Raw genomic sequence first — 16,465 nt, 5'->3', positions numbered from 1 at the left:
AAGGGAGAGATGAGGAGAGAGATGAGGGAGAGATGAGGAGGGAGAGATTGAGAGAGGGAGAAATTGAGGGAGGGAGAGATAGGGGAGGGAGGGAGAGATTGGAGCAGAGAAAAAGATTTCTGGAGGAAGAGATTTGAGGGAGAGATGAAAGGGAGAGAAAGGTTGAGAGATTTGAGGGAGAGAGATAGGAGGAGAGAGGGAGAAATTTCTGGAGGGAGAGAATGGAGGGGAGAGATAGGAGGAAGGAGGGAGATTTCTGGAGGGAGAGATTGAGGCAGGAGTGGAGGGAGGGATGAAGCGAGAAATTGAGGAAAGATAAAAGAGCGAGAGATTGTGGTGGGAAAAGTAGAAATAGGGAGAACGCGCTGGAGAGAGAGGTTTAAGGGAGGCAGAGATCGAGGGAGAAGAGAAAGTTGGAAGAGAAAGAGGGAAGAACAGATGGAAGAAACAAAGAAAGGATGAAAGCGAAAGATGAAAGAAGGGAGTGGAAGCACAGACAGATAAGAGAGAGAACGCTGTTTGCGACTGGAAGGGGTACGGGCAACGTTCGGTGGATCTGGGAGAAGGGAGGCTGGAGGCTGGGCTCTTGGTTAAAATGGGAGGAGACCGGGGCGGAGCGAGAGCAGCCTGACAGGCGAATCACGCCAAGGCGGATTTCACATGTCGCTGAAAAACTGGGCGAGAATTTGGGGTTGGAATTGGAGAGTGAGTGAGTCAGTGCCCAGCTCATCATCCCTCATATCAACTGAGCAAACAAACCAGCGCGGGAGAGACTGGCTGAGTAACTGCTTTGTTGTTTGTCTATTTCTTAACCCTCCCTCCCTCCACCTCAACATTGTTACATGAGGTCACCCTGCAAATACCAGCCATGAGAGGTAAGTCACTGAATATTTTTTTGGTGGGGGAGCGGAAGGACGATTTTTTTAAAAAAAATAACTTTTTAAAAATACAATGTTTGCTGTTTGCAATTCTGTGCGTTCAAGGCAATTTATAGTTTATCGAGGTTGTCAAAGTGAAGGGATTTTGTTAACGCCAGTCTCTCTTTGGCACGAACGCTGTATTCTCTGTGGTATTTAGTAACGCCTAAATTTGAAGTTCTGACATTTAGTCCACGGCTGTTCCTCTAAGGATGAGCCTTAATTCTTTTTATTTTCACACTCGGTGTGTGGAGCGAGCAGTGTGCTATCATTTTCTGACATTTTCAGTAAATTGTCTTTTCTAGCCCTCTTGCATGGTATTCAGCTGCTATCCAGCCTATATATTAATTTGCATATGTGTAAATGTCTGTCTACTTTAAATCTTTATGTTGCAGTGTGTATTCAGTGGCTACTTAGTATTGCATTGCCTTGCATCTTGTAGCCTAATCGCATGGTTTGTTCAATGCTAATTTTCAGATTCTTATTTGAGCGGAATGGGTTATGAAGTTCTCATATCAAATTTAATATAAAGTCTGTAGGTTGTAACTTTTGTCTCATCAGTAGGAACGCTGCCAGTTGGTGATTTGTTTAGATCTGGAACTTTGTTGCTATGCCTGTAGGTGTGCACATTCCGTGCAGTTTTCTGTAACATCTTTCTTTCCTGTAGCTCAGATGCCTGTGCACTTTGCTGTGGCGTACTTTTGTACAGGTTTATTTAAAATGATTATTTCAGTGTGTGCACTGCATCAAGGCAGGCAGTGGGCTGATCAGTTGCCAGACTGCAAGAGCGTCCCAGTGACCTAGATCTGTCAGAGCGGATCAGTCCGAGAGAGGAAGGGGGATGCGGGCTGGGGGGTCGCTCAGTGCTTCTGTGTATCTCAGTCCTTGAATGTACTGAACAATGATGTAAACAATCAGAACAGACAAAGGAGAACAATACACCTACATACTGTCACTAATTTGTCTACTGCAACCTTTAATATCGAATATGTAAATGTATCGTCAGTGTGACTTTTTTTAAAAGTTCAAGGAGTTTGCACCTTCAATTTCTCCAACTACATATTCAAAATAAGATTGATTGATAAAGAACATGATGAACTTTAATAATTAAATGCTGGTTTTACATGGGGTCTAACACCAAACATCGGACTTTATGTCTCTTTGACTGTCATAGGGGTTTACAGTCAAACTTTAATCTTTGTCTGTATTCAGGAGAGCAGGGAAAAGCTTGCCACAAATATGATTGATGTTTACATACACTTCTCAAAGTCAAATATTTAACAAGATTTGATTTCACACGTTAAAGCTGTGCATAAGAAATGCACGACTTTTTAAAAAAACGTTGATTTTAAAAGAATACTTTTGCAAATCTGAAATGAAGGTCAGAATACAAGGAAGTGAATTTATTTAGAACCTGAAAAATTACTTTGGTTTCTGTCCCAAATACCAACGGTCCTGTTTGGCAGTTCCCATTATAGTCAGAGTCATAGAGACATACAGCGAGGAAACAGACTCTTTGGTCCAGCTCATCCATACTGACCAGATATCCTGACCTAATCTAGTCCCATTTGCCACCATTTGGCCCATCTCCCTCTAAACCCTTCAAATTCCTAGAGCCATCCAGATGCCTTTTAAATACTGTAATTGTACCTTCCTTCACCACTTCCATGCACGCACCACCCTCTGCTTGAAAAAGTTGCCCCTTTGGTCCCTTTTTAAATGTTTCCCCTCTCACTTTTGTATTTTTAATTAAAACAAATTTGGTTATGTTCAGCATAAGGTGTGTGCACTCCCTTTAGGAATACTTTGAGAATTTTGAGGGAAATATTTGCTGTTTCTACAGTTAATATGATCTTTGCATCTGTTCTGTAGTCGCATGATTTAAGCTCAGTGACACCTGATATAAAATGGAGGGTAAAAAGATTGATAGAAGCAAAGGTTTTTGCAGGTATCAGTGCATCGCCTGAGCACCGTAGAGCTACATTCGGCCATTGTGTGAATTTTGCTATCAGTTTTAATGAATCACCAACTATATCAGAATATTGGATGATGCAAAATATAAGATGCTGCATGGTTGGTGATTTTAAGAGAATGCCTCTTCTAATCCTTTTTTAGGGAGGCAGATGGAGCCCTGTTAGTTTTGACTCCATCTGACTTGCAATAGGTGTGAATAAACTCTAAATGTTAAGAGAAGGAAAAGCTCTAATTAGATTTCCGGGAGTAATGGCATTAAACTACTGTCAGATAATCATGTTATTGAAATGCTGAAATTAGTGCATTTTAACATTTCATTTGAAGTTTTACTCAGAGTAACAAATTAAGAGCACTTTCAAAGTGGACACAAAATATATCAGCTCTACATTATTCCAGCTGTAAGATGTAGTGTAAAAGATACATGAGCAGACTCCTAAATTTTTGAAATTCATTTAATTTGGAAGCTAAGAATTTTCATACATAGCTGTCGTTTACTATCCTTTTCCACCCATTCTCTTTCACACACACTGTCATTCAATTGGGGAGTGAATGGATCTGCCTTAAATTTCTGTATTTTAACCGTCCCCTTCTGCACATAAAATATTGCATCTCTTGAAAGACCCTTCTTCAATGCCTGAAAGACACTTGACAACAAAAAGCTAAAGCAACTTATTCAGAAGTCAATGCCATGATCATTTCTGCCATCCTCTTGTTTGGTGAAAAAAATCTAAATGGTCCAGCATATTGTTGAAATGTTCCCTGAAACTAAACATCAATAGAAGTGAAATATCAATTTGTATTATATTTCATTTTTAAAAATTAACCAATACATACTCATGAGTTAGTTGATATACCTAATTAAACTACAGTCTCGAACAGCAGGGTATAGCTACTTTCCCATGCATGTAGTACAATAGATGTCAACATTCAGAAGTCACATTTTTAAACAAAATAGAAGTTGTAAGATTTGGTGATTGTGCGTCAGATTTTGGGATCAATAGTCTAATCCCAACGCCACTTCATTCTGCATAAGCGTATTATAAAATCACAATACCAGGGTTTAATCACAATGTTTATTCTTCAAGTCTGTTCTATTGTAGAGTTGTTCAGAGTTCAAAGTTCGTTTCATCGAATACCACAGATTGACAGCTGGTTGGACCAAACATATTAAACAAAACATCAACTCCTTCTTTAGAACCGGTCAGTGCAGAACTAGGGTGGAGTAAGATTCTGCCTGAGCACCAGAATTTGCACAGATGGTTAAAAGAAAAATGGAGTATTGCCATTCCAATTGTTATATAACGATACAGTGAGAGCCCAGCCAAGGTTGGTCTGTTACTGATAAATTTAGTGTGGAGATATTTAGCATTACATATATGATTCCACTGGACTGATGTACGATATTTTTCCAGTCTTTTTTTGTGTGGTCTTCATGCAGCTTGAACCCTTCTAACCAAATTCCACCTCATGCGAATTAATTTAACTTCTGAATATAAAATTTTTCTTGTTGACTTGTAAGAATTTTTTAAAAATCTTTTGAAGAATGTATCAATACTAATTGCCAGGGGTAATACTTAACCTGTTGTGTGCATTTTTCTTAATTGATTTTATTTTAAAGTGGGTATACAGAATACTAAGAATGAATGTTAATTCCTAATTCCATTAAACTTTTACATAATGATCAGACTGCTTCAGATGTTGGAAAATTTTTGTAGATTGACATGTTACAGTAACTTGCAATCATTACAGACTGAAAACTAGACACACTCCCTTACTAAAATAAACTCCATTCACTCAGTTGTTGGGGTTCCTCTTCAAAGATGACTTGAAAACAAAACTCACTTCTGCTACAGCTGGGCTTTGACAGTAAAATCAGAGCTGCAGCTATCCAACCATGCTTTGGGATTTTGTCCAATATGGTGGGAAGATAGTCTTTGGAACACTGTCAGTTGTCAGAATTCAGCAGTTTTATTTTTTATGTTGAAAAGTATGTACAGTAATTTGGAATTTTTTTTTTAAATGAAATAAACTGAGTTAACCTGCAGTGTGAGAAAACTGTACAAGCAGATTATTTTAACAGGCTTTTGAAATATTTAGTTATAAAGAAATCAAAAGCTGGATGCTGTGATTCTAGAGACAGTTTGACTCTCATCTAAAAGTATTCAGGATGACAGCAAGATCCCCTTTATAAATAAAGATTTGCATAAGAATTGTACCAAGAGCATTGTCAATTGGAAGCCTTTTTCTTGTCTTTTATTTGGGATAAAGGTTCTATCTTTCTCTCATCAAGTTTCAGTTCCGTATAAGCTGGAAGACATGCTGCACAAAGCTCGGTGATACAGATACCAGGCTGCATTTCTCGGATGTTGCTGGCTCTGTTCCAGTCTACTCGATATTTGCATTTGTGTTCTTTCATTTAATAAACTTTAGGGTGGGAGGATTAATTTCCAAAATATTTGAACATAAATTTCTGCTGTCAGGTGATGAAGAGATAGTAAACAAAGGGATATTTTGTTTTAAGCAGCATTCAGAAGTCCTCTTATCTATAAAGAGCCAAAACAGCACAAGGAAATGTTCTTGCATTGATGAGAAGTGAACATGTCTTCATGAATGAAAAATCAGGTTTGAGCTGGAATAAAAATGGAAGTCCTTGAACTCAAAATATAATCTGTTGCGGCATGGATTTGTAATGCTGTTGCCTACACAGGAACTGTGTCACCACACATCCGGTCAATTGATAGCTCATTACCATAGCATCATTCAATCATGACTGACAGCTGACATATTTTCCATCAATTTTTTGCAAGTGATTTAGTAAAGTATGTATAATCAAATCTATATTTTTACTGATGAATCTATTCCAGCAGCACATATTCAGATTGAAATCTGAATATGATTTCTTTTTAAATGCTTTTGAGTTGAAAGTCTTCAATTTCATTTAAAACAATTCAAAATATGATACATTGCTCCACTTGTGACTTGAGGGAAAGCAGTAATTATGACTTTTATGTTTCCTCAACAGGACCTAGTTTCAGTTTAAATACTGTTAGCGTTTATTTACAAGTCAATTGCATCTATTAGAATCTTAGAAAAGTAATCTAATTTGGTTTGAATAAAATATTAATGGATATTGAAAGAATACTGACTTTTTAGAAAAAACTTAGACATTTCTTCCCCTGATGCAATCTGTTATTCAATGCTAAGCTACTTCTAATTCTACACTATAAAAAATCAGCACAAAATATTTAATTTTAATAAATAGTGATCCTAGAAACTTTGTAAAATTAGTGTTTTGTAATACTTCTGAATTATCAAAGTGTATGTTTAAGATGCTGGTTAGACCTCAACTGGATGATTGTGTATGGTCCTTGGAGCCAATTTACAGAAAAAATGTGAACGTATGGGAGAAAGTGCAGATGTTACAAGAATGGTCACAAGGATGAGGAACTTCAATCATGAGGATAGAATGAAGAGGTTCCCTTCTTGGAGAGATGAAAGCAAAGTGGAGGTCTGATACAGGTCCTCAAAATCGTGAGCAGCCTGCTAGAGAGGAACTGTCCCAGCTCATAAAAGGATCAAGATCAGGAAGGTATCAATTTCAAACAATCTGCAAAAGAAGCAAAGGTGACGTGAGGAAAAATGTATTTTAACTCAGCAAGTAGTTACGGTATAGAACACACTGCTAGGAATTCAAGAGGATGTTTAATTGGATAAAAATTAAGGTGTAAGAGTATAGGGAGAAAGCAGGAAATTGCAGCAGGTAATGATGTTCATTTAACAAGCTGGTGCAGCACGATGGGGTGAATGGCATCCTTCTCAGCTGTAACACTTGTGATTCTGTGGTATGTCTGTTATACTAATGTGCAATTCATTGCAATGGTAATATAGAATTTTCAGGGTAATATTATCAAATTTTCATGTCTAAAAGAAAGACATATTTGTTTAGCGTTTATCAAAGTGTCACGTTATTCCAAAATTTTACAACCATGAAGCACTTCAAGTTTTTTAGATTAGATTCCCTACAGTATGGAAATAGACCCTTCGGCCCAACAAGTCCACATCGACCCTCCAAAGAGTAGCCCACCCAGACCCATTCCCCTACCCTATATTTACCCCTGACCAATGCACCTAACACTATGGGCAATATAACATGGCCAATTCACCTGACTTGCGCATCTTTGGATTGTGGGAGGAAACCAGAGCAGCCAGGGGAAACCCACACAGACACATGGAGAATGTACAAACTCCACACAGTCACCCGAGGCAGGAATCAAACCTAGGTCCCTGGCGCTGTGAGGCAGCAGTGCTAACCACTGAGCCACCATTTTGCTTAGTCATTGTTGCCCTGAATTCATTAAAACCAATTACATTTTATTGCCTTCTTTAAATTCAAGGTTGAACCATTCTAAAGGGAATAACTTTACCTCAGTTTATTCTATCAAAAGAGATGATGTCTGAAAACTTGAACCTTAAATTATTAAGTAGACCCCATGTCTTCCTTGACAGTATCAAAGCTGTGGGATTTTTGAATAAATACTGAGGAGGAATAAAGCTAAAATAAATATTATTTTCACAATAGCTGAATTATTGATTAGAAGTGAAGCACAAATTCTTTTAATTTTTTTAATATTTCTAATGAAAATTTGACTCCCCTATTTGTGCTAAAACCAATAGATTAATAGCTTGTACAAAGGTAATGGCTGCTATGATGTGTCTTCACTGCTAGTCATAGAAATTTCTCTAAGAGGCAATGTTAAAGGTTTGGCAGAAAATCAGTATATGAATGCAAGGCAGCTGATCTATGCAGAAACCAGTTAGTTTTTCCCCATAAGTAAATCTCAACTGAATGTTTTATATTTTAATATAGATTTGATAGATCTATGTTTCTAAACTTGATAATGAGAAGAAAACAGTGCAATAATGACCATATTACTTCAGAATCTGAATGGGATAAATTAAATTGTCTCACCCAAAATAGTGCTGTGACCAAGCCACAATGGTTGGCTCACCTGGATCAGGGAGTTGTTACTTAGCGGAATTCCCCATGATCCCTTTCCAGACTTCCATATCTCTTGATTAAACACTGAGTGTTTGTGAACAAGTGCTTCCCAATGCCACAAGTAACACAGCAGGAGTTTTCTTGTTGTGCTCCTTATGTGGGTGAACATTACCAGTGATGGTATTGGTTACTTGCTTCAGGTCTCAATTGGTGACAAGGCCAGAAGCTCATACATGGATCTTTCCCCTATAGACATAGATTAGATTACTTACAGTGTGGAAACAGGCCCTTCGGCCCAACAAGTCCACACTGAGCCGCCGAAGTGCAACCCACCCAGACCCATTCCCCTACACCTAACACTACGGGCAATTTAGCATGACCAATTTACTTAACCTGCACATTTTTGGACGATGGGAGGAAACCGGAGCACCTGGAGGAAACCCACGCAGACACGGGGAGAATGTGCAAACTCCACACAGTCACCTGAGACAGGAATTGAACCCAGGTCTCTGGCACTGTGAGGCAGCAGTGCTAACCACTGTGCCGCCCATAAACGGAGTTGAGACGAGAAGATGGTGGGGGTTCCCACGTGCCATCCTCCTAGATGATTAAAAGCCCCTGTCATCAAACTCCCCGTTGGTGGAGTACACAAAATCCCACCCAATGTGTCAGGAAGTGTCTCATTTACTGTATAGTTACTTGGTTCTCCACCTGTATCACACTCAGCTTTGATGCAATTTAGCTCCATTGTTTGATTTTTGCAACAAGGTACTATGTTATTTACAACCTAATGCCCAATAGGGGTGTGAATGAAACCTATTAATCAAAGATGGAAAATTTTGCAAATATGACTCGCTCTTTATATTCATACCCAACTAAATTTATTTGGAGTCACGGGGGAGGGGAAGGTTTTGTAGTAAATTTTCTAATTCAGCATATTTTCAGAACTTCCCCTGTGTTCCCCCATCTCCCAAATGCAGAGGTAATTTGCAATTTCTGAGGTCTGTGAACTGCTGCCTCTTATTAATTTACTGGAAATGACTTTTCTCTGAACTCAGTATGAGCACTGGAAAGTATGAATAAGTTTTTAAAATGCTCTAAACATGAATGATGGCAGAAAAAGTTGCAAGTCCTGTAAAGTAAAGCAATTCACAAGAACTCTTCACCCTGAACAATGATGTGATCAAATTGTTGTCTGCAAAATGACCAGCAAGATGGCTCAATGACTTCTTTTTTTCTGTGCTTTACTAACCCTAACCCTATCGCTTTACTAAATCCGAAAAGTGCTCTTTCATTTCTGTTATAGAATGATGATTTGGGTAATGGAATCAGATCAGTCATCAGTCATGCTTGATATTCCTTTGTCATGTCTTTTATGTTAAATGTGTTAGGTAACAACGTGATGAAACCTCTGAAAATATCATTTTACAGAATTCCATATTGATTCCACAGCATGCACAGTAAAATGAAATTTGCAAACTCGGGATCCATGACTAGAGACCACTAATCCAGTCCTAACTGGAAATCGCAACTGTTTAAATAGATTACACACACAGGCTCATTTCTCAATTACTGAACCTTTGTACCTTTGCTGATTTTGCCTGCAATTTTTTTAGTGTAAAATGGACAAGCTACAGTTAACCATTTAAAACCTAAGGTGATTTAATTGCATAGCTCCTGAAAATAGGCACAAGGATCTTGAAGCATAATTAACCTCTGCCCATTGATTGCAATGTCGGCAGTTTTGTGCAGTCTGGACATTTGAATGATCTCTGTAGGCAGCTGGCATTAAGTCATAGGTTGAATGCTTCAGTAGGGAGCCAATACTGAGAGTGGCTGGAATCACAGAAAGCTAAATATGTTTTCTGTACTTTTTGTGTTGCAACCAAGCGGATGCTGTGATGATCTGTGGCAGATAGAAGATAAGGTGTGCATCTGTTTATCAATGGCTTGCGGACTGCAGTTACCTGTATCATTTTCAATTTAAGTTCTTCCTGTACAATGTAGCGGAAATGAGCTAGCTAAGGCTCCTCCCCTGTGTTTCCCTGTTTTTCTATTCCACAGTAGCATAGCTGGTAGCAATTCTTGACCCTCCAAGATGGAGAAGTTATGGAGCTGGTAGCAGAGCACTCCAAATATTGAAGCATAATTAAATGAGATCAGTTCAGGCAGTGGAAGGTGGGGGGAGGGGGGGGGGGTGCTGATTTGGCAACCAGCGATTTGGTCCAACACATTTTGTGTGGCAGCATTGTACGAACGCTGTGCACCCAAAGTAATGTATGCAGCCAGTGACATCATCTTCATAATCCAGATAAAGCCATGTTCTCAATTTGTCTGAGTCTTTTTGGTGAAGAAGATTAAAACATAGCTGCCTTTGAACACTGAGCTTCACTGGGGGATGATAATTAGCAAGATGTTGCTGTGTTGGTACAGTGAAAATGAATGTGCATCATCTATAAGTCAAGATTTCAGTCTTGATTTATAGATGATGCACATTCATTTCCACTGTTGCCTTCATAGTCACTGGCAATGCAATCTTCCCTATTCTGAAGTTGTACTTTGTGGGTGGCAGCTTGTGGCAGATATCAGTGGGGATGTCCTTAATGAAGTACAGACATCTTGTACAGTTTTCATTGCTAAGTTTAGAGAGGAAAATTGCTCCCTAAGTAGCCTGTCAGGTGTGATTTCTATTGAAAGCTTTTCTCCTCTTCAAGCAGCTTGTCCCACTCTACACAACCCAGTGTTATTTCTCAAAATTATGAAGAATGCCAAGGAGAATTCCTTGAAGCACTGGTTCTGGAGAAGCCTTAAAATCAGCAAATAAATATCTTAAACTTGTGTCTAAAACAGATCCAGAAATACTACCCCTCCCCATAGAGTTCTACAATTTGTAGCAACTATAGAAATTATCAAACACTGCACAATTGTAGCAACAACCAGAAGAAATCATTCATCCATTAATCTGTAGATGGTAACTAATCTCTTTAAATATGATTGATGGTGAGAAGAGGGTTTCCCCTGCTGGGCTGATGTGTATTCAGGTGTGTGGATTGAAAGGGTGTTGGCAGAAATGGTGAGGTCCAAAATTGGCAACAGTGGCGCGTAATCAGTATTAACTTCGGATTGTGCTCTGCCTACTCTGCAATGTCACGTTTCCAGCAGACATTCACTTCCTGTGGATTAAAACTGCATCAACATGGTGTCCAGCATGACTCCTCCCCTAAGTCTGCAAACATGCAGCACATGCTAAGGGTATTTACAACTTCAAAATTAGGTGTAACTGAGTTCAATTTCATGTACCATAGATTTCCAGAGAGATTTTCTGGAGTATTTTCAGTAGTTTTACAATAACAAATAATACTAAAGGATATCAATACAAGACTTGAGTGGAGGCAAAATGACAAGTAGAGGGAATCATGACCTGTTAACAAATTCACATGTATCAAGGCCACATTTCATATGCAAAACTGATTACTTTTGTCCTTATTTATAATTAAATAATAATTGCATCTAAATTATTTTGCTCCCTTTTACTTCTTCATAGTAGCTGAATGAAAATACGTAAACGTGTTTTGCTGAATTTCGAACCTTCTAGTAGTTCCCAATGTCCGAAGTTTCCCTCTGTGAGAAGGACGTCAGTGGAGTACAAGTTACACGCATTGTACCCTTGTTCTTACCGTTTTCAGCGTGACCAGAATTGGTATTTACTACCACCTAGTGTTTAATACCTAAATTGCACCCCTTATTAAAATGCAACATTGTCACCTAAAGGTTGTGGAAACTGTGAGTATATTCAAGAGGGTTTATTTGGTTGTTATACAGCATCCTTTAGGCAAGTCATGACTAAATGTCTAAGTGGTTACCCACCTGAACAGTTAATGGGTGATTATATCTTTTGCCAATTCATGAAATTGATTGTGGTGAAGCTCAGTGGCTTTCCTTCCCTGTTTTGTTCATTTAAATGATGCTTCCTTCTGCTGTCATTTGTGCAAGGAGAGATTGTTTTGGGAGGACAGGATTACTCATCTACCTTTATCATGAAACAGGCTATCATTGCTACATTATTTTGACTGTGATTCTTCTTGGTACAACCCCGGATCAGTAATAGTTCAAATGGTTTGTTTGTTTGACTCAGATCCGAATAGGGGAATACTAATCATCTGTGACTTTGTGGATCAAGAAAGAAGATAGCACAAGTGTTTCAAATGTTGCTGTTTCATTGATGCAGCAAGACAGAGCTGGTTTACTGTATACTGTTAAATTTCCCAGACTAGTTTGGCAGCATCAACAGAAGTCCTTTCCTGCCTTTTTTTGTTCCTTAACAGCCCTTTTGCCCATGCTGCAATTCTGAAGCTTGTGAATGCCGGTGATCGGTACTGAACAGCCTGAACAATGTTTGGTTGTATTTGAATGATTTTTAATCCGCTGGTTTGTCTTGTTTAAATTTTAAGTCCGTGGAGGCTTGGAAGGAAGACATTTTTGGCACATAGAATAAATGCTTTGGCACTCCTGTCTAGCCTGGTTAAGGGGTGACCTACTTGAAGAGTTCTAACATTGCCACTTTTGAGCTGTTTCTCCAGATATTTTTGTTTTGTTTCGTTGGTTTCCCGGTCTCCAATCTGTCCATCCTAAAATGGGAAGTTATCAATCAGAAGATTTCAGGGGAAACGCTCAAATCCAGTGGTTCGCAAATCAGTACAAAATTAGAGTTCACCTTTTTAAATGTTAAGCCACAGCATGGGACAGTGAAAGTAAATGGATCTTAGTGAACTTCTTGAGCAACTAGCAGTCAAGAAACTGTTGGTATTATCAACGAATAATTTATCCAATCTTTCTTTCAAATCCAGTGTTTTAATTAGATCAAAATATATCATGAAACATATTTACTGCTTTTGGGTGTTTTTCTCTGATACTCTCTTTGCTTGGATTTTATTGTATGCAGTTTTTAAATCACTTTTTATCTTTGAGTACATTCAAATATTAATTCTAGTACACAATGCCACTATCAGTTAGATTATTTAAGTAGTATCAAATGTACCAATATATCAAAGCATTAGCAGTTTTCAAGACAAAGAATTGAACAAAGGATCAGATATAATTATCCTTTCACAGCGAATGGTCTACCTTATTGAAGTCAAAATGCATGGCTGCAAAAACTGTTCCTTCTTGTGGCCATACTCTAAGAAGCAAAACAGCCAACTTGACATTTTAAAAAGCTATTTACTTCCTTTGCCACTCAGTTTTGTAAAGACACTGTGTGGTTTCTGTGCACGCCAAATAACTCACAACGCTCTCTCTCTCTCTGTGCCCCTTATCTCTTTGGTTTGTGGGTTCTGTGCTTGACGTTTTCAAGTTGCCATTCTCAGCACTAACATGGAAAATAGTTAAAGTCAAGAGTTTATAACTAATTTAGAACTGAGGTCCTTTTGAACTACTGATAACTGATTCACTCAGAGGGAACATTGGGATAGGGAAGAAGAAACATCTGAACTGCAGAACCGAAATCAAACCAAATCTGAGAGGCATTCACAGATGATTGCTGGCTTTGTTTTCAGATCCCAGAATTTTTGCTTGATTAGATTTTTTTCCTCCAGTACATTATTTGATCCAGTGTTAAGATGGTGAAATGATATCAACTTTGTGGTCATTACTTCAGAGACTTTGTGGTCAGATGCCAGAAAGCTCAGTTCAGACAGTGTATGGGTAGTTTCTTTATCAAGAAAAGTCTCGTCTTCTAGATTAAAGCTAATGCAGTTAACCCGCTGAGGAATGTAAGATGGTGCTTTATGCCAGGTGTTAACTTACCATAAGCAAATTCTCACTTTTCCCAAACTGAGCAGTTAGTCAAAATCATGAAGATTACACCTTCACAACTACAATAATTTTGGACATTTTGAAACATGCCAGAATGATAAAAGTTCTCAACTGTAAAGAGTATTGAATCTTTATTCTTTATCATTTCAAATGGATTAAAATGGAGGACATACAATAAGCTGTGCTTTACAACTAAAGGTCACCTCAATAGATAATGCTAGACATTACCTGAAGCATTACTAGATTGGCTTCACACTTCTGGTATCTGGCCTCTTTCCAAAATATGAACTATCAAAGGTTTCAAGAAGTGAACTGAAAGGTCTGTGCTGTTGCTAATATATTAAGATGATAACACAGGTACACAAACATATATTTAATATTTCAATAACATACATTGCTCTTAATTTTGTTGATATTTAGGCAGTTTTGATCTTAACAAGTGATTTTGAATAGTGGTGATCCATTGGTCAAACATTGAGAAGAAGAATACTGTCAAGGATGACAGACATCACCTTGATCTGTCAATGAGTGTGACAGGGTAGTTGCAGAGGAGATGCTGCACTGCTCATACACTTCCAATGTGATGGTGTTTCTGCTTCTATCACACAAGTGGTCTAGCACATTAGCTGTAAATTGGGGACACAGACCATCAGTTAAGAGGCCACAATACAATGTAAGTTCTCAGGATAATACATCTCATAATGAACCATTATATTTCTCAATTAAAGGTGGAAAATTCATTAAAAAATTAATCAAGATGAAAATGAAAACTGCCAGCTGATCTATTAGGATTCGTGGTTTTCATCATTATATGTGACAGTAATTGTATTTATTAACATCAAAATGTACTTTACAAGAGCACTATCGAGCAGTATTAGTGAGATCAATACCATGGGAGGTATTACAACAGATGTCACTAATTTCCATCAAAGAAGTAGATTTTAGAAGCATCCATTAAGAGGAAAGAGAGGCAAAAGTCTAAGGAGGGAATTCCACCGCTTAGGATCTTGGCATCTGAAGGCAAGGGCATCAATGATGGGGAGTTGAAATTGAGGATACTTGGAGGCAAGAGTGCTGGTAAAATAAAAGATGTAATTTGTCAGTTCCATTATTTGCTCTGTCAATGTATTTGTTAGTAAGTGTCATTCAAACAAAACTGTGCAAGTCCATTCAACAACTGTAGTCTTTTTGTGCCCAGCACAAGTTGTTTCAAGATGCCCTGCAAAGATGATTCATCTGATCTGAAACTGTGCTGAAGAACAGTAACCTAGGCACAAATGATGAATCCACTAAAAGAGATGATATTCATAATTTCCAATAATGTCTTGCAGGATTATATATGTATTGGACTATACTTAGATCTGTCTTAGATCCGCCTTAAAATAATGAGTAAAGTTCCAGACATACTAATAGAACTGCAAAGTAGACAATTTATCACAAGTGATTCAATAAACATATGAAATGGGAACAGTAGGCCATTCAACCCCTTGAGCCTGATCCATCATTCAACGGGATCATGGTTGATCTTTGACTCAACATCATTTTCTTGCCCTAAACTTTGAGGTTTTCAATATGTGGAGATATACCAACTTCAGTCCTGAATGACATGGCCTCCAGAGCTCTCTAGGGCAAGGAATTCCGGAGTTCACTTCTTCATCTCAGTCCTAAACAGCTTGCTGATGTTTTGAGACTGTGTCCCCATTTTCTTTTGGGCATGAATATAGTGGAGGTCAGCCAGAATTCCGAGCCAAATTTGTGACCTTCGGTTCACAAGACTTAACAGGAACGGAATTCAAGCCCTGGGCCCTAAAGAGCCATGTTCTGCTCTAATGCATGTTTTGTCTGCATGAATGGCCAAAATGCAATTGATAAATTGGGAATGTTATTTGGATAATGTGAACTTTCTACTGAACGGGTATAGTGATTTTCTATTAGTGATCTTCTGCAGCGCAAGGCTGCGAAGGAATACAACTGTTGCACTATAACAGAACAATCTGTAGTGTTGTTTTGTAGTGTATTACCTTTTGAGCTAAGTTCATGACTTAAACTCAAAACTATAGGAACACAAATATCTTGAGAATAGATAAGAACCTAGTATAGAAATACTGAGTGACTCTGTTGTGGTCTAGGTTTGAGGGAAAGAATAATATATCTGGTGTTTAAAGAAGTGGTGTTAGGATCACACCATTCAGAAAAATTCAAAAACCTCTTGAACATTTTGGTCAATTGAAAGAAGATGCCAAGGTAGATGGAGCAATGGGATTAGAAACAACAGCTCAAAGGTCACTTTTATTTGCATTACCTCTAAGTGAGAAATGTTATTAAAATTTAATATGGGCAGATGTGTAGCAGACGTAGGAAGGGAAAATGTATGATGTACTAGTCCATAAGCAATGTTTCAATTTCAAGGGGTTATGCAGGTAAATGAAGCAGATTGCATGTTCATAAACGTCTACCCAGTGCAAATCAGCAGCTGGATATATGGACAAACCAAGAGAATAAATGCTCAGTCATTCATAATGCTTTGAACAGAACAAGCTTAAAGACTAGACAGGATTTCATGAGGCTAACGGGGGTAATTCCCATGAGTCAGAACCAGTTGGGAACTCTTGTAATTGCCACAGCATTTCCCTTCAGACACTAACAGGCATTCCCATGATGGAAATTCCCAATGATAAGTCCTTCCCACAAAGATGCCAGCCAGTCAGAGAATGATAGCTACTTGACTATACCTTTGATTTGGAGGTGCCAGTGTTGGACT

General features: G+C 38.3%; 1 protein-coding gene across 2 annotated transcripts in view; it reads left to right on the top strand.

Moving 5' to 3' along the window:
• Window positions 1-634: 634 nt before the first annotated feature.
• LOC140494676 (nuclear receptor ROR-beta-like) overlaps window positions 635-16,465 on the top strand; it is an 80,722-nt gene continuing 64,891 nt past the window's right edge. The window contains exon 1 of one of the 2 annotated variants that reach the window (XM_072594136.1): window positions 635-781. In XM_072594136.1, coding sequence (XP_072450237.1) covers window positions 661-781 — 121 coding nt within the window. In that variant the 5' untranslated portion in view covers window positions 635-660. Of the gene's footprint in view, window positions 876-16,465 lie in introns of both variants that reach the window. The other variant, XM_072594135.1, reaches the window with a different exon arrangement.

This window comes from Chiloscyllium punctatum, chromosome 24 (genome assembly GCF_047496795.1).
Source record: "Chiloscyllium punctatum isolate Juve2018m chromosome 24, sChiPun1.3, whole genome shotgun sequence".
NCBI lineage: Eukaryota > Metazoa > Chordata > Chondrichthyes > Orectolobiformes > Hemiscylliidae > Chiloscyllium > Chiloscyllium punctatum.
Note: the sequence above shows the minus strand (reverse complement) of the source record. Positions and strands in the feature narration are given on the sequence as shown.